This window comes from Sparus aurata, chromosome 16, assembly GCF_900880675.1.
Source record: "Sparus aurata chromosome 16, fSpaAur1.1, whole genome shotgun sequence".
Classification (NCBI taxonomy): Eukaryota; Metazoa; Chordata; class Actinopteri; order Spariformes; family Sparidae; genus Sparus; species Sparus aurata.
This window is the reverse complement of record NC_044202.1, coordinates 8254073-8279539: the sequence shown is the minus strand read 5'-3', so window position 1 is coordinate 8279539 and position 25467 is coordinate 8254073. Positions and strand designations below refer to the sequence as shown.

General features: G+C 45.6%; 1 protein-coding gene across 1 annotated transcript in view; it reads right to left on the bottom strand.

Moving 5' to 3' along the window:
* Positions 1-25467, bottom strand: part of fndc3ba (fibronectin type III domain containing 3Ba) — a 98596-nt gene that overhangs the window by 24459 nt on the left and 48670 nt on the right. Inside the window, exons 5-13 of the mRNA XM_030392175.1 lie at positions 22134-22365; positions 21782-21953; positions 20958-21088; positions 5389-5447; positions 2777-2928; positions 2617-2676; positions 2370-2508; positions 1278-1331; positions 853-977 (exon numbers count right to left, since the gene is read on the bottom strand). Of these exons, the coding sequence (XP_030248035.1) occupies positions 853-977; positions 1278-1331; positions 2370-2508; positions 2617-2676; positions 2777-2928; positions 5389-5447; positions 20958-21088; positions 21782-21953; positions 22134-22365 (1124 nt within the window). The remainder of the gene's footprint in view (positions 1-852; positions 978-1277; positions 1332-2369; positions 2509-2616; positions 2677-2776; positions 2929-5388; positions 5448-20957; positions 21089-21781; positions 21954-22133; positions 22366-25467) is intronic.

Genomic DNA, 25467 nt, shown 5'->3' with positions numbered 1-25467 from the left:
ACAGTTTGAAAAAGCGAAAGCAGAAAATGTGAATAAGAAAGAGGGCACATGAGTGCTCATTAGAAGGGAGTGCAGGGGCTGCAGGTGAGGATGGGGTTGTGTGGAGCTCTCGGTGGAGTCGTGACGGGTTTAAAATACCATACATGTCAGAAGCCAGACGGAAAAGATAGAGGAGCCGGGGAGGCTAATTTGCGAGTTACAGGAGGGAAAAGAATTTGAATGCATGGCCAGCAGCAGAGGTCTGAGAGGTTGTAAAACTTTTTCCAAGTAAGAAAAATGGCGAGTCGTCTGAAGCTTGCGTGTGCCGGCTATGTTTGTACACGACCGTGTGTGTGTGTGTGTGTGTGTGTGTGTGTGTGTGTGTGTGTGTCCGTGGCTTCAAAGAGGGAATCAAGCTGAAGGATGCATTAGGGCCGCTTTGAGTTCAGCAGGGGGAGTTAATATTGCCTCCCTCGCTCTCGCTGCCCTCTATCACCTCCCTCCTCCCTGTCGCCCTAACGACTGCAGGCGAGATGCTCCCCCGCCGTAATGACAAAGAGGAGATGAGAGGAGAGGGGAAATGGAGGGAAAATGAGAAAGAGGGAGATGAGTCATGTCACATGCAGAATAATGGCCACAGATGGACCGGTGCATGTTTGCTCGTCTCTGTCCGTCCATCATTATGAGGGTGTATCACGAAAAAAAACATACATACATACATACAATTTGCTCCCATAACTATAAATCTCCATGGTTACTAAAAAACATGGTTCAAGACCTCGCTTCATATGGAAAGCCAGCTGTCAGGACAAGAGAGAAAGCTGTCATGTGGAGTGTACATGTGTATGCAGTGATGGGTATATGGGTGCTTACCTTGTGCCAATGTCGTTGTGCGCAGCCACTCTGAACGTGTAGCCGCAGGCGGGGTACAGTCGTGTCAGCTTACAGTGTCTCTGGCTCCCAAAGTAACATTCTCTGAAAACACTGTTCTTCTTTCCCTGCAATGGAGAGGAAGGAGACGTATGCACGGCGAGGCGGTGAGACAAGTTGAGAACACGGGGATGATATTAATTGCAATGGAAGATTAAACAGAAGAATAAAACAGATAAGGAACAAAAAGCCTGAGATGAATAGTCGGGCCCGAGGTGGATTGGAAAGGCGTAATTCACATGCTTTCTACATCTCGTCTGAGGAGGTGAATGTGAACATCAGTTGATTGATGTATGTGATCGGCCTAAGTGCTTTTTAAGACAAAATAAAGGGGAAAGCATGACCGACAGAGTCAGAGACGGGCTTACCTCATCCCATTCGAGCAGGTAGTTTGTGATTTTGGATCCGTTGTCGCCCGGGGGCTGAGGACAGCAAGGAGACGGGCCAGGCGAGGTGGAAAAGAGAGGGAGAGACGGAGAGATTAGCACGACAGACAAAATACCTTCCGCGCTTTCACGATTGCCCGCATATTCCGTCTGGCTCACCGGTGTCAGTCTTTATTAGTGACAGCGAGAGTGGGGGAATATTAATTGTGTGGAAAAGGTCAGAGAGATGATGACACTGTGTAAGAATGTCTCTCTGTTAGGTGCTTTATGGCTGATAAAGTCAAGCTGGAAGATAAACCAGGTGAAAGTAAAACATCCTTTAATCAAAGAGTTAAGATTTATTGCCGAGTGTACCGCTGTGTGGCAGACACAGACACATGGAATCAGACAGAAAGAACTATGACTATCCTTTGGTGGAATTAGATTAGCTTTTTAAATAAGCAAACAGCTAACAGAAACAATATAACGTTGAGTCACTGTGTTTCACTTTATGACAGGGCTCCCACACATTCTTAATTATCAAAATTCAATGACTTTTAAAGGACTTTCCAGGCACCGGTTACCTCAAATTCGCAAACAGAAGTTTGAGACACGGATCAAGGTTAATTGCTGTTACAACACGGAATGTTTTATAGTGAGAGCCGGAGCGTTTTTACAGGAATTCAAAAGAAAAAATACTTTGCAAATAAGTTCATGAGCCAGGTGCGTAGGAGAGGGACAAGTAGCCCAAAAGTTGCAATTAAACTCCCCCGCACTGTCTAACTTGCAAAAATACAATTATTTGCGATTGTTTAGTGCCAGACCTTCATCAAACACTGAACACTCATTTGCATTTGAGTTTGCTTGCAACAGAATGTGTGCGTTTCCGCAGGAGACACATGCAGACGGAGACTTTAATTTCTATTCATCGACAAACATATAAATTCCAGCTCATTTACGTCAATTTTAAAAGCTTTCAAGGTCTTTTTTTGCCCTACAGTTCACACACTTTCAAGGATTTCAAGGAGCCATGGGGTATGAGCAGTCTTTAAGATGAAAAGGAGTATCCAAACATGGCCATATCTGTGCCTTTACCTTCCACTGTAGGGTGAGCGTGCTCTTGGTGCGGTGGGAGAGTTTCGGGGATAACGGGACGTCGGGGACGCTGCAGTGTGTGGTGAACGAGCCGGCCTCTGAACACGAGCCTCGAACCGAGTTGTACATCGCAGACACCCTGAAGCAAACCATCAAGACATCAAGGAATCAAACACACGGCAAGGAGAAAAAAAACCCACCTAACATGCAGAATTTTTTGAGGAGGAGGAGGAAGAAGGATCCGTACCGTACGTGGTAGTCTGTCGCTGGCCTTAGGTCTTTCAGATGGTACTCCAATTCTTCGCCACTGAAACACACACACACACACAAAACAGAGCAGAAAAGTCACGTCGGCGTCCTTGTGTATTTGCAGCGTCATTCATTTGAGCTTTCGGTGTATTCCCCACCTGTATATAAGGCGATACTTTCCGTCTCGCCCCTTATCTGAGAGGGAGACCTCGAAGGAACAGGACACAGGCATCCCGTTGCCTAGCCTGTTCACCAGCCCTGCCGGGGGGGCCCAGGACAGCCGTGCAGCCCGCGCCTGCACATTGGACACCTGGAAGACACACATCACACAGTGTTCGTTAAATGCACAATAGCTATGTTTCCGCCTTAAGTATACTAAACTTTAAGCTCCAGGAGCCGCTTTCCAAGGAACTTGAAGTAGTCTGTAGACTGAAGATCCTTGAGGATGATCGACTGCAAACCCAGCCCCCAAAGTTCCTGTGTATCCGGGAAAAAAAAACCCAAGCAGGAACTTTTGGGGGGGTTGTATAATAATGTTCCCGGAACATTCCTCTAATGTACCCGGGTCCATGCCATGAACAACACACAGAGTTCCTCCAAAGGTTCCTCGTCTCTGGGGGAAAGTTCCTGTGGTGGAAATGTGGCTAATGTAGCCGAGCACAGTCGACGATGCAGAGAATGTTTCGCTGCGTGTTGTTTTTGTATGTGATCCTTTCTATTCTAATCAATTCTAAGAAGCAGTAACTCTACCTTCATGGACATACAGGAGCAACGGATCCAGAACGGTGTGGGTGGATCTATGTCTTTTGACTGTGTCTGACAACACGTGTGTCACTACAACCATCACCCCACACGCCTCAGTCACATCCATGTTGGGAACATGGCAGGACATTAAAAAAGAAACATGAGAAAAGAGGCCTGCAGTGCACGTTTGTGCATTTAAACAGTGTGCCAGCCTGCGCGCCGGCAAGTGTGTGCATGTTTATGGGAGCTTTAGTCGCAGCACATGGTGGGTGAGCCAATTTAGCACAGTCTGCTGCTATTCCAGACTCCACATCCCCTGAATAGGCGATGAATGTGGCTTGAGGGCACTGCAAACCACAACCATGCCCAGACAGTCTGCGAGGAAGGCAGACAGACGGACGGACAGACAGACAGACAGACAGACGGACGCGAAACGCGGTTTTATTGAGAGTTTTGATCATGGCGATTAGGGTTTATGAGATCGCACGACTGCATCCACATGAGGAACGCGTACATGGAGGTTCACTCTCGACTACACGCTGCGGGCACATACATGCGATGCCGATGCCTTTCGCGTGATGAAAGACCCGCTGATGTGTAAAACGGCTGCAGAGAGAAAGACAGCGAGACAGGCAGAGACGGAGCGACAAAAAAGGAAATAAAGGAGAGCGAAGAAATGAAAAGAAGAAACAGGATGGCGACCAGATGAAGAATGAAAGGCTTCAATTAGAGGTTTGTGGTCCTCTTTGACCCCGAGAGACGGCCTGTTCACCATTGGCGCGTCTTTTCTCGAAACTGATCCCACACACAAAAAAACTGATGCAGGATCAGTTTTAACATCATTTTTAGGACCTTGATTAATCAGCCTATGCACCGTAGCGAGGAAATATGAATGTTAATGTCCAATAAGCAACCTGTAGAAACATTTTATTGGTGTAATGCCTTGCTGAGAATGCCTGCCATAATCCACCCGTTATGTGAATGCAAATGTTGCTGTTATAAGCTCAAAGGCCTTTTCCGAGGTGACCAGCGGTGCTGCTGCATCTTTCTCCGAGCACAAAGAGAAGAGGGAGAACTCAAAGGAGAATTACTTCTTTCCCCCCTCCGCTGCTTCAACGCTTCACTTCATTCTGTATATAAGAAAGCAAGCAATACAAGCAGAGGAACACAAGGTAATTCTGGGAACATTTTTAGATGAAGGAGAGCGTGTCTGTGCAGAACACCGCCGAATCAATCAAGAGGCGCTTTTGCTGCTGCAGGGAGGAAGGTAAAACCTATTGTCTGTCTGCAGAAATGAGCCAAGATAAAGGTCAGAAGTGACAGAACTTCAGATCCGCGGTTAATGACACAAAATAGCAATCGATGACACAAGGCGATGTCGAAAAATGTTATCCTTCCCCTCCTTCCCCTCGCTGAATCGACTATAACAAACTTGCTGTCTCAGAGAGGAGGTGATTCGAGGTTACGAGTCCCCCGAAGGGCCCGAAACTCTTCTTTTCATGTCTTATCTTCCCACTCCATTTTCCCTCTCTTTCATCACTCCATCCTCTCTTGTCTATTCCAACCCTGTCAAAAGCTCGCAGATATCAAATTGCCCAATCGCAAAAGCCGGCTGCCTTAACGCCGGTAAGCAATTCCTTCCAAACCATGTCTGCACAGCTCCAGCTCATTCATTCACAATCCCCTTTGGGGGGAGAGGAGAAAGAGCTGTTAGTGTTTACAGTGCTTTTCAGCTGATAAAGGGACGGAGGGGAGTGAACAGCATGGACGAGCAGATGCTGCCCTCATGTGGCCAGGCTGAGCAGAGCTCCAGTGATCAGTTGCCTTCCCTGTGACTGCACGCGTACGTAACTACAGTTATAATTATCAGTGTAAGCATCTGACGATCGGATGAAAACGCGGAGAAGACATCGATGCTCGTGCCAGGTATGACCGCATCAGACAGGAGGTGATTGATGAGGGCAGTTATAAGAGAGTCGGGGTTAGTGTGTCTGTGCAGCTGGCTGGAAGAGGTGCGCATACCAACCTGTGGTTTGTCGATTGCAGACAGCATGTCTTGAACACGCTTTCCCTCTGAGTCATGATCTGAGGAGACAGACAGAAAAGAAAGAGTAATTACTTTTGAAAAAAATCAACTATTCAGCAAAACACAGAGAGACTGGCACTGCAGGTGTGACATGAGGAGGGAGCTCATGTGTCGAGTCGTGATTGCAATCTGCGCGCACACATCCTGCAGTCTGACTTTTTTCATTTGAAATAACATTCAACGATCCAAAGTTTCAAAACATGCACTTTTTTGCAATTTTTGGCAGCGCTGCTGACGAGAAGAGGGGGTTTTCAATTCCAACAAGCCACGTTATCGTGATTTCTAGAAATCTATGGCTCATTATTGTCCAAAGTCAACCAAGGTTTGCATCCAGACCGGCTGCTGTAGCGTCGAAAAGTCCGCTTAAAAAATGCCTTGCGGCGCTCTAATCACCCCTGTGGAAACATTGCAAATAGTAGTTCAGTCGTCTGTGGAAAAAAAAAAAAACACAATACACAAACAGCTCAAAATAGAGTCAAAACAGACCTAGATTCTTTAAAAAGTGTGCTGTCTAATGGTGTGTGATGCAACGCTTGTTTTCTCCAGCGAACCGGCTATTTCATCTCATCAAGTCATGATGGAAAAAAAACACTAAATTATCCGGCGTTGCTCAGAGAGGCATTAGTCACGAATTCCTGACCTCGAGCAAATAAAACGGGGATCACCAGAAAAAAAAATATATGACTCATGTTCCACTGTGACTATTCTGTTCTGAGCACAGAATGTGGTGATTATCTCGCAAGATGCACTTACTAGTTCGTAGAAATAATTACACTGATCATGTTTATGTATCGTTTTCACTCGGTTGTCCCTACACCTGCGAATGTTTATCCACGGAGTGATCTGACGTCAGCTGTGTTGTTGTTGTTGTTGCAGCCTCGCAGAGAGAACAGCTTGTTGTGCATGACATTACACTGTAGACGGAGACGTACGTACGTCATGATTGTGTTGCTACATAGTGCTGCTGCCGGCTCTTGTCGTTAAAACATTTCTGTCATTTTTTCACTTTTATTCATCTTTATTTCACTCATACTAGACCAGATGCAGCTGTTCATTTGCATATTTCATCCCCAGGAGGAGAAGTCGGGAAAAACACAGATCCATCTGGAAAACACCAACCAGAAGATCAGGAGTTTCGGGGAGTAACAGTTAACTCTTTAAACCAAAAACAAGTGTAATCACTGAAAAATCAGAAAAAGTTCTGGAAACCTTTGGTTAGTTGACCATCGGACAATCAACAATGTAGCTAACAGTGAAGATTCTGACTACAAACAGGGTGTAAATAATGTTAATAACATGAAATAACGCAAGGCTGTTTTGCCGTGAAGCACCAGAAATTATTTTGTGGTCGACAAAACGTCACCAAACTTTCCATCAGCACGGGGGTTAAGAAGATCATGAATAAAATATTCATTTTTTGGGTGAACAAGTCCTTTAAGTCTTCAGTCACCGAGCAAGAGTGTCAGACATTTAGGTCTTTTAGTTGTTTTTTCTCGTCATTGTAAATTGAATTTCTTTGGATTCTGGACTGTCTTCAGACAAAACATCACTCAGGTACTCAGAGATTACAAAAGGCATTTTTCTCGAACCTTTTGTCGGATAATCTAGTGATCGATTGATTGTAAAAACAATCAAAACATCGGCTGATAATGAAAGTAATCATAAGACGCAGTCTTTAAGTCATATCTTTCTTTCTTTCTATGAATGGAAGAAACAAATATCACACACAGGTCTTTTCCAGTGATACAATGTGTCTAAAGGTGATTTATTGATCACTTGGGGTTGTCGGGAGGGCGAGTGCAACTCGGTGAAGTGTGTGCGTGTGTGTGTGTATGTGTATGTGTGTACATGTGTGGGTAATGGAAGTCTTTCCCCCCTGTGTGATCCCCACAGTTGGGGTTTTTTCCGACCAGAGGCCTGCTTTCTCCATCTGAGTCTGACCACTGTAAATCACACAGGATGTATGTGCGTGTGTGTGTGTGTGTGGGAGCGAGAGAAAGAGAGAGCGAGTCAGCAATCCCCAAAAAACGTCTGTGAAACCAAGTCTGTCTGATGAGCGTGTCACAGGACTGACGCCTATGGTATACCTGCGTGCAGGGTAGTTTGTGTTTGGAACATTTCTGTGTACTTGGAGCAAATGATGAATGAGAGATTGTGTGTGCTTGTGTGTGTGAGTGTATGTGTGTGTGTGTGTGTGTGGGGGGGGCTAAGTCCCTTTGACAGGTTCTGTGGAGGAGAGGGCCTTACTGTGCCTGAGGGTACACTTATGAGTCATGGCAACAGTGATGTCATGGAAGCACAACCTCGACTTGACCTCGGTGTGTATGTGGGTGTTAGACAGAATAAAAAAAAGGTAGGAGAGAGGCAGTGTGTGTGTGTGTGTGTGTGTGTGTGTGTGTGTGTGTGTGTGTGTGTGTGTGTGTGTGTGTGCGTGTCTCCAAAGTCCCAGTATCAGGTTACAGGACATTGGTGATGGGTGTTCAGAGGAGGAGGAGGAGGAGTTGGAGGGGGGGAGTTGAGCTACTGTGTGTGTGTGTGTGTGTGTGTGACGGTGCTGGCAGTGCAGTCGGAGTTCAACAGGTGAAGCACACATTCTGAATCACTGCGAGACACATCGGCTTATTAGCGCGCTATTTTTTCACACACGCACTTTGTCCCCTTTCATCCACTTGGATAAAAAACTGAGCTTTTCTCTTTTATGGAATAAGAAGAAGAAAAAAGGCACACAGCTCCAGACACGAACAGCTCCGTCAGCTCACCGGGGCCGACCCATTCATCACAGCCGAGTGAAAAAGGAGAATATGGCCTGTTTAACGCTGCGGTCCTGTAGCTACTTGTCCGCCGCAGCTTTTACAACGGTTATGGCGAGGAGAGGCGAAATTCCATTACGGCATCGTTTCAGCTGTCGGTTTGGCAAACAGCAGTTGTTGATAATCAGACGACGTGCGTGCAAGGCCAATATCTTCTCTGGAAGATCAGCTTTCTTGGGAACAGGAGAAGTTAATTTTCTTTTCTGCAATTTCTGCTCTGGCTGTAAAATAGTAAGGAAAAAACAAGAATTACATCGGGCTTTAGCTTTTTTCTCAGAAACAGAGGCAGGTTGTGCTCCCATTTGTTTCCAACGAGCGATAAAGTTTGGTGATGAATTGAGGATTGCTTTAACTAGAAATGTTAAATCTAGTAACCTGTAAAATGAGGTTGAAACAAGCACGCACCATTTGAAATATTGTACATTTAAAAAATAGGGCTTTAAAGTACGATATACAGTCAGTAAACAGTAAATCTAGTTTTTTTTTTATATATGTATCAGTACGGAACAAACCCTTTCTAACGTTCGCCTAGTTTTTATGGCTGATTCGATCAATTGCAGTGCCGGCAGATTAGATGAACTTCTTTTCAAGATATCATTGGTTTTTTTTTTATTACCTCCACCGAGGAGTTGGATGGCTGGTTTTTCAGCAGAATTACACAAGAACTTCTGAACAGACTTCCACGAAACTTGGTTGGAGGTTGGGGCTCGGCTCAGAATAAACCATTTCAGCTTTTGGTGCGGAACTGACCGAAGGGGATGGACCCAGGACCGCCTTGAAGATGGTGATGGTGGTTACTTTCTTGGGGGAATAGCGCATGGATCTTGATGACAGAAGTCTGGCATATTAAGGTGGCTTGTGGCTGAGCGGTAGGAGTTTTGATCATTTTTCGGGGGGATGGACTTGTTTCATTCTATGACAGCCAGCAATGGTGATTTCATGATGATTTCAGAGCCAATGGTCGAACTGGCGGCTTGTGTCAGATAAGGGACCAATGGTTCAGGCAATCTAGACTAACACATTCAATTAAACATCCCTCTGTGGCTGCACCCTCAGGATAGGGAGGTGGATGGCAGTCTAAGAAGGGGGATGCGTTTTGATCATGCCGCCCCTTAAATCGTGTACAGCCCCTGAGTGAGCAATGAAGACTTAAGAAACTCACATGTGATAGATACTTCATTCAACAGGTTACATATGAACGACTACACTCAGTAAATTTGGTTGTTTTGGGATAATATTTGAACTGTGGTCTGCAGGTATGAAGGCAAACCGTTTCCAGTATTTGTGCTGTGCTAAGCTAAGCTAAGCAGCCCTAGCTTCATATTTACTAGACAGGCAAGAGTGATATCAATCTTCCCATCTCATTCTCACCAGGAGATTTTATTTTGTGTTGCATTCTGCAGCTTCCTTCGTCATTCACAAGGGCTGGATGAGGAGACGGAGCTCCGATCCAAATGTTTACTCGAATGACTCCAAACTTAATGGGTGCATTACGCAACCCAAACGATTCTACGCTGAAAGAGACGGACTTAAATTTCAGCGCCGCGAGGAAGAAGAAGAGAGAAGAAAAAAAAAAGAGTTGGCCATCCCTCAAACTCGGCTTGGGACAGGAGTAAGAGATCTATTTAATATTTCAGGAGAGCGGTAATAAAGTTTGAAAGACACTACTGCTTTACCTCACCGCTGAGTGTTATGACTCCTTGTGGTCGTTCAGTCCAGCTGCTTAAGTGTTTAATATAGAGAGGAACCACAAAGAGCTGATGCTGACGGCTGAAACTGAATCTCGTCCCAGTGTAACTCCACACACACACACACACACACACACCTCTCTGTCCTCACTGTCCCTCGCCTCCTCTCTCTCTCTCTCTCCCTCTCTCTGCTCTGTTTATGTGCTGCCCACGCACCCTCACTTCCTCTCCTCGTCTGACCTCACATCCTGTCTGTGTCTGACCGCCTGTGTTTGATTACTGAGGACAACCAGACGGAGCGAGGGAGCGCAGCGGATGGCAGGAAAGGAAGAGGAATGAGGAATTGAAGGGGGAGGAGAGGGGGGAGGGCAGACCAAGCCAAAAACCAGGCGAGAGGTTTGGGGGGGGGGGGGGAGTTAGAGGAAGAAAGGGAGACGCTAAAGGACAGACTGCTGAGAGAGGGGGAGAGCGAGGACAGGCAAGAGAGGAGTCTGGGTAAGAGATTAGGTACGAAAACACAAGGAAATTGAGAGACAAAGAGCGAGCCAGGGATCAACGGAGAGGAGGAGAAAGGGAGGGATGAAAGGAGAGAGGGAGGAGAGGGCTTAGGAGGATGTGAGGCGAGGATTACACAAACTTTTGTGACATCATCAGTAGGCGCAGATGCACACCGCAGATTTCAATGTGGTTGAGGTACTGCTGTGACAAAGCTGGGAAGTGGGAGGAGGCACCAACTCCTGAAGTTGTATTCCCAACTGTAAATTTCCATTCCACAGTTTTCTTTTCACGATATATACAGTGTTTCCCGGACATAGAACTAAGAAGAGTCACTTGGGTAATTTAACAATGCCACAAGTGTGTTTCAAGGCCATGCATTTAAGAGAAAGCCCGGCACAACAGCCGTAAGCTTCTATGGCTAGTGGTCAAGGCGCAAATCAAGGATTCGGCAAATTCAGAGCGCTTTCGTCATCTTACAAAAAGGAAAAAGGAAAATATTCTAAGGAAATATATTGGAAAGATATACTTTATTTCTTACCACAAGTTAGGTATACATATTGATATCACTGTCATGTCTGTACAAATATGAACTTACAGCAAGAAGCCGATTAGCTTAGCTTAGCATACAGAATGGAAACCAGAGGACACAGCTAGCTGCCTCGGTCAGGCACTCGCCACAACGATTTCTTACTACTTCCATGGGAATGGTATCGATCTTTTCATCGAACCCTCAGCAATTTACCTGATAGCCAATATGTTTGATCAGGATTCCACAAAGCACATTTTTAGCTTTTAGCTTTTGCTAGCAGTGATTTTTAAATCAAAGAACCAGATTTCACTAAATTTTTTTGATATTGATGACACAACCAGTAGAGCTTCATGCCTGTTCGAGCCTTAATTGTGCAAAATACACCACCAGGTCGACACCTACAATTGCCCAAACAGAAAAACAATTTGACTTCTACCTCAAAAACTCTCAACACCTGGAATAACTCTGCCACACACACTGCAACTCTGTTCAAATAGAGCGAAGTAGATACACATGATGAGTGATTTTTCATATAAATACTGAATCTGAGCTTCATTCTGTCTCACTTCGTCTCTTAAGTTCCCTCAGTCTTCCTCAAATACCTGGGCAGTCTTTTTCAATGTCGCGCGCACACACACACACACACTTCGAAAATGATTGAGTCACTTTGACACCGAGGAGGTTGCGTGCATTCCTCCCGCATGACGGCTTGTGGTTCCGTCTGTCTGCACTGGGACAGAAAAAGACCTTTAAGGGCCTGGAGAAAAAAATGTGAAAAATGTGACGACGGCCATTCACTCAGCCCCCACTCCACACACATACCGGGCCACAGTGTGTGTGTGTGTGTGTGCGTGTGTGAGTGTGTCGCCCTGAAGGACCAAAGTGAGATATGATACCCATCTTTTAGAAGCCTCTAATCACGGAGAACAAAGCGAAGTAACGGACACTCCGCTGGAAGGAAAAGGGAGAGATGTGGAGAGAGGATGAGTGGGGACAGGGTTGAGGAGGGGGAGGTAGGAGAGGAAAGAGGAAAAAAGTGGAGGTAGAGAGGGGCACAGACCTTGGATTCCACACTATTATCATCTGCTGCATAGTGAGCATTCCATCTGTTCAACAGCTGGGCTACACACACACACACACACACACACACACACACACACACACACACACACACACACATTCGCACACGCACAAACAGCAGAGCAGTCATTGGGACGTGCCTGAAATTGTGGTTGCCTTGGTGAAGGTTTGGTTCTCATGGCCAGAGCCCTGATCGTTTATAGAGGGGATTAGAGAGGAGGGAGAGACAGACCGGGAGACTGGCGAAAGAAAAATGGGCAAGTACATAAGAAAAGAGAACGCAAATAAGGACAGAAAGTAGAAACAAGTCTAAATTAAAATGAAGGAAATCAAACTCCAAAGCAGAGAGAGGGAGGCTGACGTGCCCAATACGAACACTGCTCCTTATTGTCTTTCTGCAGTAACCTGATTTATCGGACTTCATGTAAACCAGACACCCAGTTCCTCGAATCAGTGCAGGGGATTTAGAGAATTTGGTCGACGCAGCTCGATTTCTGCAATATAAAACCGTGTGCATGTGTGCATGTGCATGACAAAGGCTCCTTCTGTGGCAGCTATGCATGAAATACACCGCGCCTCTTGGTGTCCAACATAATGACACCCGAGGTCCAAATCAACCTGAAACTAAAATAAACAAATCCCATGTAATTGCATTCTCCAGTTCCCTGCCTTAACCTGATTTCTCTCACTGACCGCGTGCATGTTAGGTGTCGACCTTGGTGGAAATTAATGCATTTCCTTGTAGAGAAATGAATAAATAAAAGTAGTCTTTTGCTATCATTTAATAGAGCGATAAAACAGATTAACAGTTTCAGCTGAGAGGACAGAGCACAGATGTGTACTTGTACAGAGATACAGTCACACTTTATTCAATCAAGTGCTAAAACATAGAAAAAGGGAGAGCTGGGGAGGAATATGGGATGGCATTGAGCACCATCGCAACACCTGCTTTGAGCCGATAAGTTTCATGAGAACGAGAATGAAACGCACCAAGGACACGACCGCACTTTGAGGCCTGACGAAAATGTCCTTCAGGTCAGACCAGAGCCCTCAGCCATCTCACTGAGGAGAGACTTGAGCGTCTCCACTGCAAAATGACGCCAAAAAAGACCTCTCTCAGCTTTCCTGAGCATAGGAGCATGAATGTGTCCGCATGTACACACGTGTGTTTATGTAAGTGTGTACGTGCTGTGAGCGGTGCAGCGACCTGGCCAGGCGGTGAGGGATTATGGTGTGTGGGTGTGTGTGTGTGTGGGTTGGGGGGGGGGTGAGTTTCTCAGAACCCTGACCCCATCTGACCCTGCTCAGCCCAAAAAGTCTGGAGAGAGTGACTGCAGGCTGCAGACTGCAGACTGGCAGACGGAGTGGAAGGCAAGCTCGCAGTCAGACAGACGGCAGAGGCAGAGAAAAGCAAGAGTGACAGTGGAGGAGAAATGGAGGAAATGGCTCACAAAGAGGCAAACAAGAGATTAAAAAAGCAAAACAAGAGCAAGCAGATGGAGCGGCGGGAATGATGAATATTAATTGGCAGAGTCAGTGGCCACATAATTACAGATAATATGCATCTGTTTTGGTTTGTTTTACCTCTCAACCACACCAGGCTGTCCATTTTTCACCACAAGAACTGAGTATTCTCCATGCACACAACTGCTCAAACTTAAAATCCTTGAGTTATAGTGCGGATGGCTGAAACAAAATTGCCACGCCATGTGTTTGCACATTCAAAACGGCAACAATTTACACTTTTTTCATATTTTTGGACAGAATACAAAGTGGCTGTATCATTTTCACATTTATCAGCATTGCAAACACGTCAAAGAAAGACCAGACCGACAGCGACACACTGATCACACCAATCTGCGACCTCTGCGTTCCTTTTTACCCCGCCGACATGCCTGTTAAGTTTAGTAACTTTAGCAACATCACTGTTGTGGCTCAAATCTGCCTGCAGACACACAGACAGACATATAAACAGCCAGTAACGTCCTCAAAAACTGCCTCTGTGGTGGTTCCAGCTACAGAAGGTGCCACCATGAGCACATTTGCCATAATGACACACACAGACTCACACTGTCGCGGCTGGTAATTACCATCAAGGTGCATGTTTTAAAGGTGTTTATGTCATGCTGTTGATTTTTGTTTCACAAAATTTCCCATAAACGCCGAGGAAGTTGTTCAGTCTGGCTCGGACATGCATGTAGACAGTTGATCTCCCATGGTTTCCAGTATCTGCCTTCGCAATAAAAGCCCAAAACTTTTTTAAAAAGTGTCAATGCTAAATCTCCAAAATCTTTTAAGTGTACACACATAACTTGAGCAGTGAGCCCGACATGTCTGGGGTTTGAGCGGGTCGTCTATTCAATTACTTCATTAGTTTAAGCCAAACTCAGTTTTGCTCCGCTAAAACCGGTGAAGGGACTTTAAATATTACGTAACTCAGTTGTGGTTAGCGCAGCGCGGCCTGGTGCTGGTGGTTTGATGGTGTGGCGAGTTTATCGCTCGTATCACAAGGTTCATTCAGCTGGATGGGGAAACGTCTGGTGTTCTCATTGTGACTGGCGAGAACAACCTCCCCTTCTAATCCTGCTAGCCCTGTTACATGATATCAGCGGGAAAGACATTCCTCCGCTGCAGAAGCCATCCCTTGTTCTCTCTCTCTCTCTCTGTTTTCTGTACATCCCGCCTTTTTTGACTCTTCACTCCCCACTCTCCGTCCATCGTGCCACTTCTGTCCTGTGTCCTCTCTTCTTATCTCCTTCTTTCCTCTCTCCACGTTCCCTCCCTCCAGCCTCTCTCTTCCACCCCACTAACCTCCATCTTGCCCCAACAAACATGGCCGTATTTGGGTTTGTGGGAAAGGGGGTTGGTGCGTGTGGTCGGATGGGGTGGGGGCCGAGATTATCGCCATGGCGATCCACATCAAAACATTCCAACGAGGGAGGGGTGAGAGCGCGTTCACACGTTTCCAGTCGTATTGTTACAGTCAGAGCAGGAGGAGAGTCTGATGGTAACACAGGGGCTGAGTCATGACTCGGTCAGAGGCCACCACAGCTAATGACGATGACATCACCAGAAGCATGACACGGCGTTGTACTTTTATAAGCTTCGTTTTAACACAGTCATTGTTCTAAAATAAGTAGGAAACTTTGTCAGGGCAAAAAATAGCACTAACGGAACAGAAGCACAGCAAAACCTCATCGCTGAAACAAGGAACTGGTGTCAGCTGCAGAAAACAGTCATGTATCTGCTTTCTTGATACACTAGATAATCAGTGACAAATGGTTTTATCAATAGTTAACAAATATGTTAATAATGCTTTATATTATACCCTATATCATCTGTAAGCTATTAATAAGAACAAGTCACGGGTCGGACACTTTGTTTGCAGCTCTGGAAGATCCTCCAGTGAAACATGTGACCTTCGTCAAAATAAAAGCTGAACTGCCAACTATTAATTAGCTACTTACGCACATATACAAACTGATTTAAGGATTTGTAATTTGTAGTGCAAATACTGCACATTTTTACTGCAGACTTAACGGCTTATTTGAAGGCGAGACACTCATAATTAAAGGAGTCATCACCTGGTTTTTTACATATCCAGTCCCTCTTGGATCGCTTTGGATCAATTCTTAAAACTTATTAGAAAATTATTTTTTTTTAAAAATCAAACATAGAGCTTGTTCTGACACTTTTTCATACCGCAACTTTCTCACGTGAGATTATGCGCGAGGTTTTGACCGGTCCAGATGTGCATTGTATTAATATGTAATGAGGCGCGCGTTGATTGGCCGCAGGAAGGACAGAGCCGGAATGGGGGGCGAGCCTGCATGCACACACAGACTCCAAAACATAAACAGCCCCCTGTCATGGCGTACACACTAAATGACGGACCTTACGGAATTCTGGCATTTATGTACGAGCCAGAGTCGGAACCCGAACGGGAGAGTGAAGAGGCAGAGACGGTGGAAGAGACACGTTTACAGCAGGATGTCTCTGAATGGTAAATTCTTTTTTTTTCCTTCTTACTTTTCACACTCGTGTTTTACATGTAAGACCTGAGATTTAATGCTGGCGGTCACGATGTATGGCGTGAAAATGACAGAGAAATAAGCAGATTCCGCGTGCTCACTCTGGCTGAGGACGGCTGTGAGCCAATGCTTATGCGAGTAGCCTCCTGTGGTACCGTCACCACAGGAGCAGAGTCAAAATCTCGTGCTTTGGGAACGCGCACTACTGTGCGTTATTCCTGTTCAGAAAAAGAGCCAAAGCGAAAAAAATAAGCCACTTTCAAACTCCAGCTTTTCAGGCAAGTTTCAACAGAGGTCCAACACCAATATGCATGATTTAACAAGAGAAATTGCGATTTCCGGGTGATGACACCTTTAATGACTTTAGTGATGACTTGGCTATTAGTGACTCACCAGCCAACCCTGCAAACCAAATTATTGTTCTTAGTCATGGCTCATAACTGATTTTTAAAGCTTTGGTAGATTATTTATTAATGCGCTGGATCTTATTAAGCATACATTTAGCATATACAGTTATACTGTGACTGTCACTTGTGGCCAGGTAGCCATTTTTCACCAAAGGTTAGTTTTCTTTGACCAATAAGAGAGCGGCAAGAATTTCAGCTTCATATCTTGAAGTAAGCTAAACTAAAATATGAGTAATGTCTCACAGTCATGCCAGAGATCGATATGTTTCCAAGCTAAATCCATTCTTGTTCAGGCTAAATCAAAATTTTGATGACTGGTATTGTGGTTGGCACTTTCATGACACGGTTATCAAAAAAGTCTGACAAAAATTGACTTGGAAAAAACATTTCCAGTGATGAATACAAGTTTCTCCTCCCATCTTTTTTTCCCTTCAATATGGGAAGTTTATCTTCGCTTGAATCGAGGGTCTAAGGGCAGAGGATTTTTATTCCCTGTACAGACCGTAAAGCCCCCTGAGGCAACGTGATTGTGTTTTTGAGCTACATAAATAAAACTGATTTGATCTGATAAGAAAGTTTCATGAAGGTATGTGCCAAGAACTGACAGAAAATTGATTTCCAGTAGGGATTTCCTTGTTTCAAAACATCCATCTTGGCGCATCGTCATTATGTTTGGCAGAAGAAACATCTTTGGGTTTCTTCGGGTTCGATTCTTTGTGTTGACACAGAAGATACATGCACTGACTTCCGTGAAGATGATTGTGTAACTCTGAATTCCTAAAGGACTCAAAGTGCACTTCAGGAAAAAGAAAAAGGAAAGTTGGTTTTACATAATTTTAATTAAAGTAACATTTTCCCACTACATAATGGACACATGTGCTTCCACGGCAGACCACTGTAATGTCTATGACCCGTCTTTTCATTTTCCTCATGTCCCGTCCAACAGAGCCAACATGGTGGACACGGCAAAACAACTGCGCACATCTGGTTTCTCCCGTATTCACAGCGCTTCGCAGTGACGTAGAACCAAAGATGGAGGAGCCGAGGGTGCTGGCCCATCTGTTTCTGCTGAAATCCCAGTTTCTCTGAGTGAGAGACAGGATCTGCGGTGGTGATGATGCAGAGCCAATATGGAGGAACATAGGGGACGGGGCCCACATCTGTTTCTGCTCAGCGAGCAGCACAGTTCTGAGGAAAAAGGGCCTGTAGAGCTGGCTGTACTGGGGAATGGACACTGCGCTCGCCAAGTCAGCCTGCTGCCTTACTGGCACCGGAGCGATAGCCACACAGACACACACACAGCGAGCAAGGGCATCAAGGGCAAAGCGTAGGCGGCTGTGAGTGTGTGTGTGTGTGTGTGTGTGTGTGTGTGTGTGTGTGTGTGTGTGTGTGTGTGTGTGTGTGAGTGTGTGTGTGGTATTCTGGGTTGGACCATACTTGGATGCGTCGGGCCAAGCGGCAACTTCGTCGGAATGTTTATACTCTGTCTTTAACTCTCTGTCTCCCCGTCTTTCCATCTCTACAGTCCCTGTGATGTCGGACTTCAGCTTCATCTTTTTTTCTCTTTGCAAACCTTCCATCCATCTCCCTCCTCTCTCATCTGTCCTTCAAATCCTGCATTCCTCTCCTCTCTGTGTTTGCCTCCAACCCCCCCTCCGCTACCTCCCGCCAATCCTCTGGACCCTCATGCTCTGATTGTTTTACAGGAAGCCCAGTCACGGGGTGTTTGTGCATGTGTGTGTCTGTGCGTCGGTGTGTGTGTGTGTGTGTTTGTGTGTGTTGTGTGGTACATCTAGCTGACTCAGCCTGATCTCCAGCCCAGTACTGAGACCCTGGCAGACCAGAACAGACACCGGACGACATGCTGACATGCTCCTGTCTGTCATGTGTGTTACTGTTGTTGGAGCGCTACAGTCTGTGCCACGTGCAACTGTGACACTTTCAAACGCTTTCGATTCTTTGCTTTGGCACTCATCTTCTCTGTTATGTGTCTGGTGTGTGTGTGTGTGTGTATACACTCTAAGAAGCTGTGCAGTCCCCCTCACTGCACTGCAGTCGAACACCGCCTTCTCTGTGTGTGTTTTGCATTTGCAGATGTCCAGATTTGCACTCACACTGCACGCTCTATGAGCGTAATGTGCGCAGGTTGAAATATTTTCGGAGTAACAAATCGCCTACCGGTCCACTGATTCATCTTTTTTTTGCATGTAATTAGACATTAGTCTTAGAAACTGTGCAAATAAGTCCGACTCCATATCCCCATTTAATAACAAATTGTAGACCTCCTGACTTTTTACATTCTTAATTCATCTGTCAATTATTATTTTTGGCTAACTGATTAATTGCTTAGTTGATAAAATGTCCAAAACATCTACAGACTGCTTGTTTTGTTCCAAAAAGGACCCAAATATACTCAATTAATAATGATTATAATGATGTAAAAAAATGGGCAAGCACTATTTATGGCCTGAGAAGCTGGAAACAGAGAATGTTTGGTATTTTCACTTAAAGGTGCAAAATGTAAGAAGTTGCGACCTCGTGAAATAATTCTCAAAACAAATAGAAGGCAGAATATCACCAGAGAAACCGCTAACTGCAGCTAACTGTAGCTGCCTTTAGCTAGTTAGCTCGGTTAGCTGTGCAGCTACATTGTAGTGGTCTGATCACAAATGCTGCATACGCTAAGACTGGAAGCTCAGAGCACTGGGAGTGTTGATGTTTACACTGCCAGCACAGGAGCTTCTGACTGACCGCTGGGTGGAGAGGGCCCACACATTCTGCTGTCAATTTGAATTTCTAGAGGTTTTTAACTAGAATTCTTACATATTGCACCTGTAAAAAGGGTCTTTATTATCACATTTGTTGTCAGTAAGTCAGCTCCCGTGCACAATTTAAACAGACAACATTTTCAGTGACTGACAGCAAAAATAACAGCGTGTTCTACGGATTATCCAGAGTAACTAAGAGTTGTTGCTGCTGGGCCTTTTAAATGTCATATTTCAATGCTGTGAACAGAATAAACACTAAATCAAATCTCTAGGTGATGAGCTGGAGGCAGAAATATGAGAGGCTGAAAGAATATATCTCAAAATGCAATTTCCATAATGTCTCTTCCTCCCTCAGCAATCTAAAGTATATACTATGTCCACATATGATTTTATACATATATATATAAAAAAAAACAATTCTTTCACCACAGAAATGACATTACATAACGAACAGGCTTTCTTCATACGTCGGGCAAAAGTTCATTTGATTTATTCTCACACTCCCCACCAGTCTAATGGATCGTGGGAAACACATCCACCCACACCTGATCCAGATGTAATATTCCTCTGATCTGACACCACGCTGTGAGGGACCAGACTAAAGATTTTATGGGGCGGGTAAATTCTAAAGAGAGTTTTGACAGTTGCAGTGACGGACCGGCTGAATGTTATGTATCCCTGTCATCACCTCTGCACATTACCCCGTGCGTTGTGTGCGCGCATGTGGGGCATAAATTAGACGCTCTGCTTTCTTTTTAATAACTCGGACGGACATCTGACGTGTCAAAAGACATGTCATTAAAGAGGAACAGTACCACATGTGCACTTCTCTATGTGTGTGTGTGTGTGTGTGTGTGTGCGCGACGAGGCTTTCGCTGCAGTGTCTTAAACCCCCGCAGCTCAAAGGTTTCCCTTCATCTCGAGCAGGACTCTACAGGTATGCGACTCCCCCCCCTCCCCCTCCTGTCTCCCCTCTCGCTCACCCACCCCCACCCCCCTGTGGCTCAGCCTTCACCAACAAGGCCAGTATTGTAGTGAGGGTAAAACGATAGCGCTCAGGGACGGGTTCAGCTATGTGGTTACTCAGACAACCTCTCTTACCCCCCCACCACCCCCACCCCGCTGCCCACCGTCCCACCTCAAATCCCCCTCCACTCCGGATCCCTTCAACCTCAGTGAGGCTGCATGCACCCATTCATTTTTTTTTTTTGGGTGACTTTCTGAAAAAAAAAAGACAGAGAAAGGGAGGAACGAAAGGTGTGTTTTATCTGGCCCGCTTGAATGCGGAGGGGCACGGAGGCTGGGGAGGACAAAGCCGGTCACACAGAGGCGGAGAGGGAGAGGTCAGCGAGGGGAGAAGTTATTCTTCCATGAAGAGATATGAGCTGGTTTGTGTTACATGTTGAGATACGCAACAAAGGCCCCTTCAGGGATGCTTTTTCTGACAACATCGCCACGAAGGATTAAAGGAAATGCGCAGAAACTTGCTGCGATATCTTCCAATCAAACGCGGAAACACAAGTTGCACCTTGCGTGTGATCGTGAGCCCGCGTTCAGTCTGCATTTGGTGTCATTCGACGCTTAAACCAAAATCGACGTACGCTTTCCTGAAAGAAAAGCGTTCAAGCCCTCCTGTGAACAGTGTGTGTGCCAGTCTCTCTCTCTCTCTCGCTGCTTCGTGCGTTCGATTGCCCCTACCTTGTGTGTGTGTCTCTGGTTCACTGTTTCGTGGACTGCTGCGAAGGCGTCTCTCCGGCTTCTTCCCTCCTGGACTGCCGACTCCGCCCCCCGACCCCACTGACCCGAGCGACGGGGCGTGTGATTTGTTGCTGCATCGTAGGACGACAATTGCAACAGCGTTTCAATGTGAGTTACAAGGAAAATATGCAATCACGCAAGCCAAGACGTTGAAATTCCAAGTCCATATTTGTGCATTAGAATACTGGTGAGTGCAGGGAGTGACAGGTTGAGCTGTTAATGAGGACTGAGGAAAAATAACAAGTGCTGATACTGGCACATCAGTTCAGAGTGTATGCAGATTCTTCCTACATCTCAGTAAAAAAGTTTCTGTCCATGCAGTGACTTTTGTTTTCTTTTGGAAAGCACCGATTCAAATTATTGAAATCTTTACTGCATAAAGCAATCATTGAATAAAAAACAACCACAAATAACAGACATGTTTTGAAGAGACAGACCATTAAGTGTCTAGACGGCATGAAAAAGAGAGAGAAGACCGGTGTTTATCGTGCTTTAGCCATCTAGATTTATATAATTTTGGGTAGCTGACTTTTAGCTCAATCATAGCCGATTTTCAAAGAATATGGATGATATTTACCGGACACACTCACAATTTTGCCCCTTCTAGCTGCAGCAACTACACAGTCGGCACTAACTACTATTATTTTCTCTCTTTTTGACACTTAATGGTCTGATCTCCAACCACTTCATCATTTAACCAGAGATAAAAGACAATCATCGAGAACAAAGCCGGTCTCTGAGGGCCACAGAGGCAAAGTGGTCACCTGTATCCGTTGTGCGCTGGCCCCAGGCTGCCCTTATAGAGAGTGGAGGGAGGGGAGTTGAGTCGGTTCTGCCGCTCGAGTTGTCTTTCCTTTATCTTTTTGGGCTGTGGCTTACTGTACGTCTCCTCTCCTCTGCCTATGTAGTTAGACATCCCATAAACCGGGATAATTTCTGAAGGAGAGGAGCAGAGAAGAGCACCGATAAAATAAAAGAAGAGAAAAAAGTCATGTCGGACCAAAAATCTGTGCAAAGCATATTTTTTTTAATTGGATTAATAATTGGATTTTTTATTGAACATAAAAAGTCCTAAATTGCCCGCCGTAGCGTTAAGTCCAGTCAGCATGTCCGTACCTGGATCGCCGTACATGGGGGGGAGGTGGTGCTGGTAGTACTGGTGGGGGGGCAGCTCCCCGGGACTGACAGGGGGGTAGAAAGAGTGAGAGTTGGGGATGAAGTGAGGGTGAGCCAGGTAGGGGGGCAGGTGGTGCGTGGGGGAGAGGGCCGGAGAGTAGGAGGGAGGGTAGCACTCTGGAGACTGGGGGGTCACCACCACCCGGCGGACCCCTGTGGTGTCCTCCAGCACCTGAGAAAAACGAAAGGGAGACGAGTGAGAGGCGACATCACATTGCACCCAGTCATTTCCGTATCACACCCATATAACTCATATCGTGTCACCCTTGTCCGGAAATAAACAAACACATCAGCCTTGGCTGCCGGAGGAGGAGTAGAAACCCGTTTCTGGGATTTCACAGATAACAGGATGGAGATGTTGCACCCTGACAACTCCAAATGGCAGTGAGATGTGTGTGTTTGAGAAACGTAAACATCAGTATCCACGAATCATGAGAGGTCGGTAAGCTGCACGTATTCTGAGAGCTCTATACGTTGTCGAGCGGAGGATTCCCTGAATGTAGCTTTCATAGTGGATTTAATTTGGCATTTGGCATCTGACATCAACATTTTATAGGATTCAAGAGGATAGTATAAATATTATCAACTAGTAGAAGTAGCTTCCTCATTCCTGCATACATGTTGGACTATATCACAATGATAATAGGTGTCTAAGATGGCTAAAAGGGATAGTTCAACATTTTGGGAAATATGCCTCTTGACTTGAGAAGTCGATACGATGCTCATTTCTGCAAATACAATGCTACAGCCAGTGGCCAATTAGCTTAGTAAGCATAAAGTATGATGAAAGGAGAAAACTCTGTGCAAAATTACCCAAGTCAGCTAACCAGCAACTATAAAGCCATTAATTGACATGTTATGTCTCGATTTTGTTTAATATGTGCAAAATATAGGCTGAAAAATGACAATTTATGGTTTTACAGGGGATTATGTGCCACAATGTTTTTTCAGCTAGGAACAGAAATTGACTTGTTGCCACCATTACAGTCACAACTGACTATTTGGATTACAGATCGATCTGCCCATTACTTTCATGATTAATCAACTAATCTTTTACCTTATAAAGTGAAAAAAAGTGAAAAAAAAAGGCTCATCGTAATGTTCCAGAGCCCCAGCAACATCTTTAAATGTCTTCTTCTGTCCAACTAATAGTCCAAAACCTGAAGAGACTTCATTTGCTGTCATAAATTATAAAAGAAAAGCGGCAAATTCTTACGTTCGGGACGCTGAAAGCTACAAATGTTTGACATTTTTGCTTTAAAACAATGACGCAAATCATTCTTTAAATCGACTAACCAATTAACAGACTAATTGGTGCAGCTCTAGCTCCTGTTAGGTTTGTGATGCAGCTCCAGGCTAGCCATTTCCCCCTGTTTCTAGTCTTTGTGCTAAGCTAAGCTAATTTGCTGCTGGCTTCAGCTTCATATTTACCAAAGCATTAAAGTGGTGTCAATCTCCTCGTCTAACTGCCTGCAGGAAAGTGAATGAGCATATTTCCTGATTCTATTTTAAGATCTTAAGGTCCTGGAGCACCTGCTCTTACAAAATGACGCTGTCGATCACTCTATAAGAGCAGGTGCCCCGTCTGCGGAGCGGTGGATATCTAATAAAGGAATGAGCTGCGCGATTTCTTTAACAACTGAGACATTGTGCTAACGGGATGCTCCGGCCCTTTAAGCGGTGGAAACAAGAGCAGCAATGTTGTCATCAGATGGTCTGCGGATTTCAATAACAACAAGTTTCTAACAACTGCCTCACATTAACATAGAGTCCATACATGTATTCACTTTCACATTCATGGACACACACAAACACACGCACACGCACACATTCCAACTATTCAGACACTTTCACAGGCCTGCATTCCAAGCAGAGAGCAAACACACACTCCCTGCAGAGAGGGGAAGTCATCTGCTGGTTCCTAACAACAACAACAACACACACACACACACAGTCAAACACACACCAAATAACATCCCCCAACCCCAAAACCCCCACACACGTACTGAGAGGCAACCCGACTCGGTGCCAGAATACGACAGACAGAAAGAAAGAAAGAGGAGAGGGTATTAGAGAGGGTCGGGAGGGGAGGAAGAGGGGTTACAGAACTAATCTGAGTGAGAAAAACACAGAGGGGGGAGAAGAAGAGGGGGAGGAAGAGGAGGCCCCCCTATCTCCCCCCTCGTCCCCTCCTCCTCCTCCTCTGCTGCTGCTGCGGAGGAGGAGGAGAAAAACAGAGTGTTGACAGGAAAACAGGAGCAAAGTCCCCGCATGAGTACATGTGGACCCGACCCACATGCCCACGCAACATTTACCGGCACACACAGATTCCAAATAATACGAACTGGGAAAGGGGACCCACAAATATGCATGCACATGTGCACACACACGCCCACCGTCACGACGCAGCCATTAGCGCAAAACCACCGAGGACACACACACGCACATGTGCAAAATCCATCTGTCAATACACTAAATTCCCACCACCGCAGTGCTCTCTTTCTCCATCCATCCCTCCTTCCACCCCTCGCCCCACAAAGGCCTCCTCACCCAGTGCCTGTCTCTGCTATCAGGCTTGTTTATGTAAGAGTGACAGTGTTTCCCGCTCACTCTTGGCTCGGTCCCTACTAACACACACACACACACACACACACACCCCCACGCGCATGCAAACACAAACACACACCCACGGTGAGCCAATGACCTGACTTCCATTGGCACCGGAGCAGAATCCCGACACCCGCAGACAACAGGATGAAATCGAAGCGCTACACTCGGATGGACAGAACCGTTGGCTAACGCTGATTCGCTAACCTTCGACCTCCTCCGCATGACTCGAATTGCAAAACCCAAACTTTGTCCAACTCTTAATGTCAGAGTTGAAGTATTTTTAAAAGCCTGAGGGAGATTTTTCTAATCGTTCTGCTCTAATGAGGCCACCTCACACCACTTTCTCCAGCACACACACACACACACACACACACAAGAGCGTCAGAAAAACAAATGACTACATTTCAGCACATTCCTTCTCCGTGCTCTATAGGTGGAGGAGGCAGCCTCGGTGACTACTCTTGCGGCTGCATGCTGTGCACAGGCTCTCCACAAATAGCCTGACATCCATCATTACTAATGCTTGCCATTCTTGAATCATGACCACTTGACCCAAGCCTGAGATCTGCGTGTCAAAGACAAACACTGTGCACGTCAAAAAAAAAAAAAAGTTTGAAGGCCATATCAGCCGGTGTTCCGCGGACACGTGTGACTTGCAAACGCT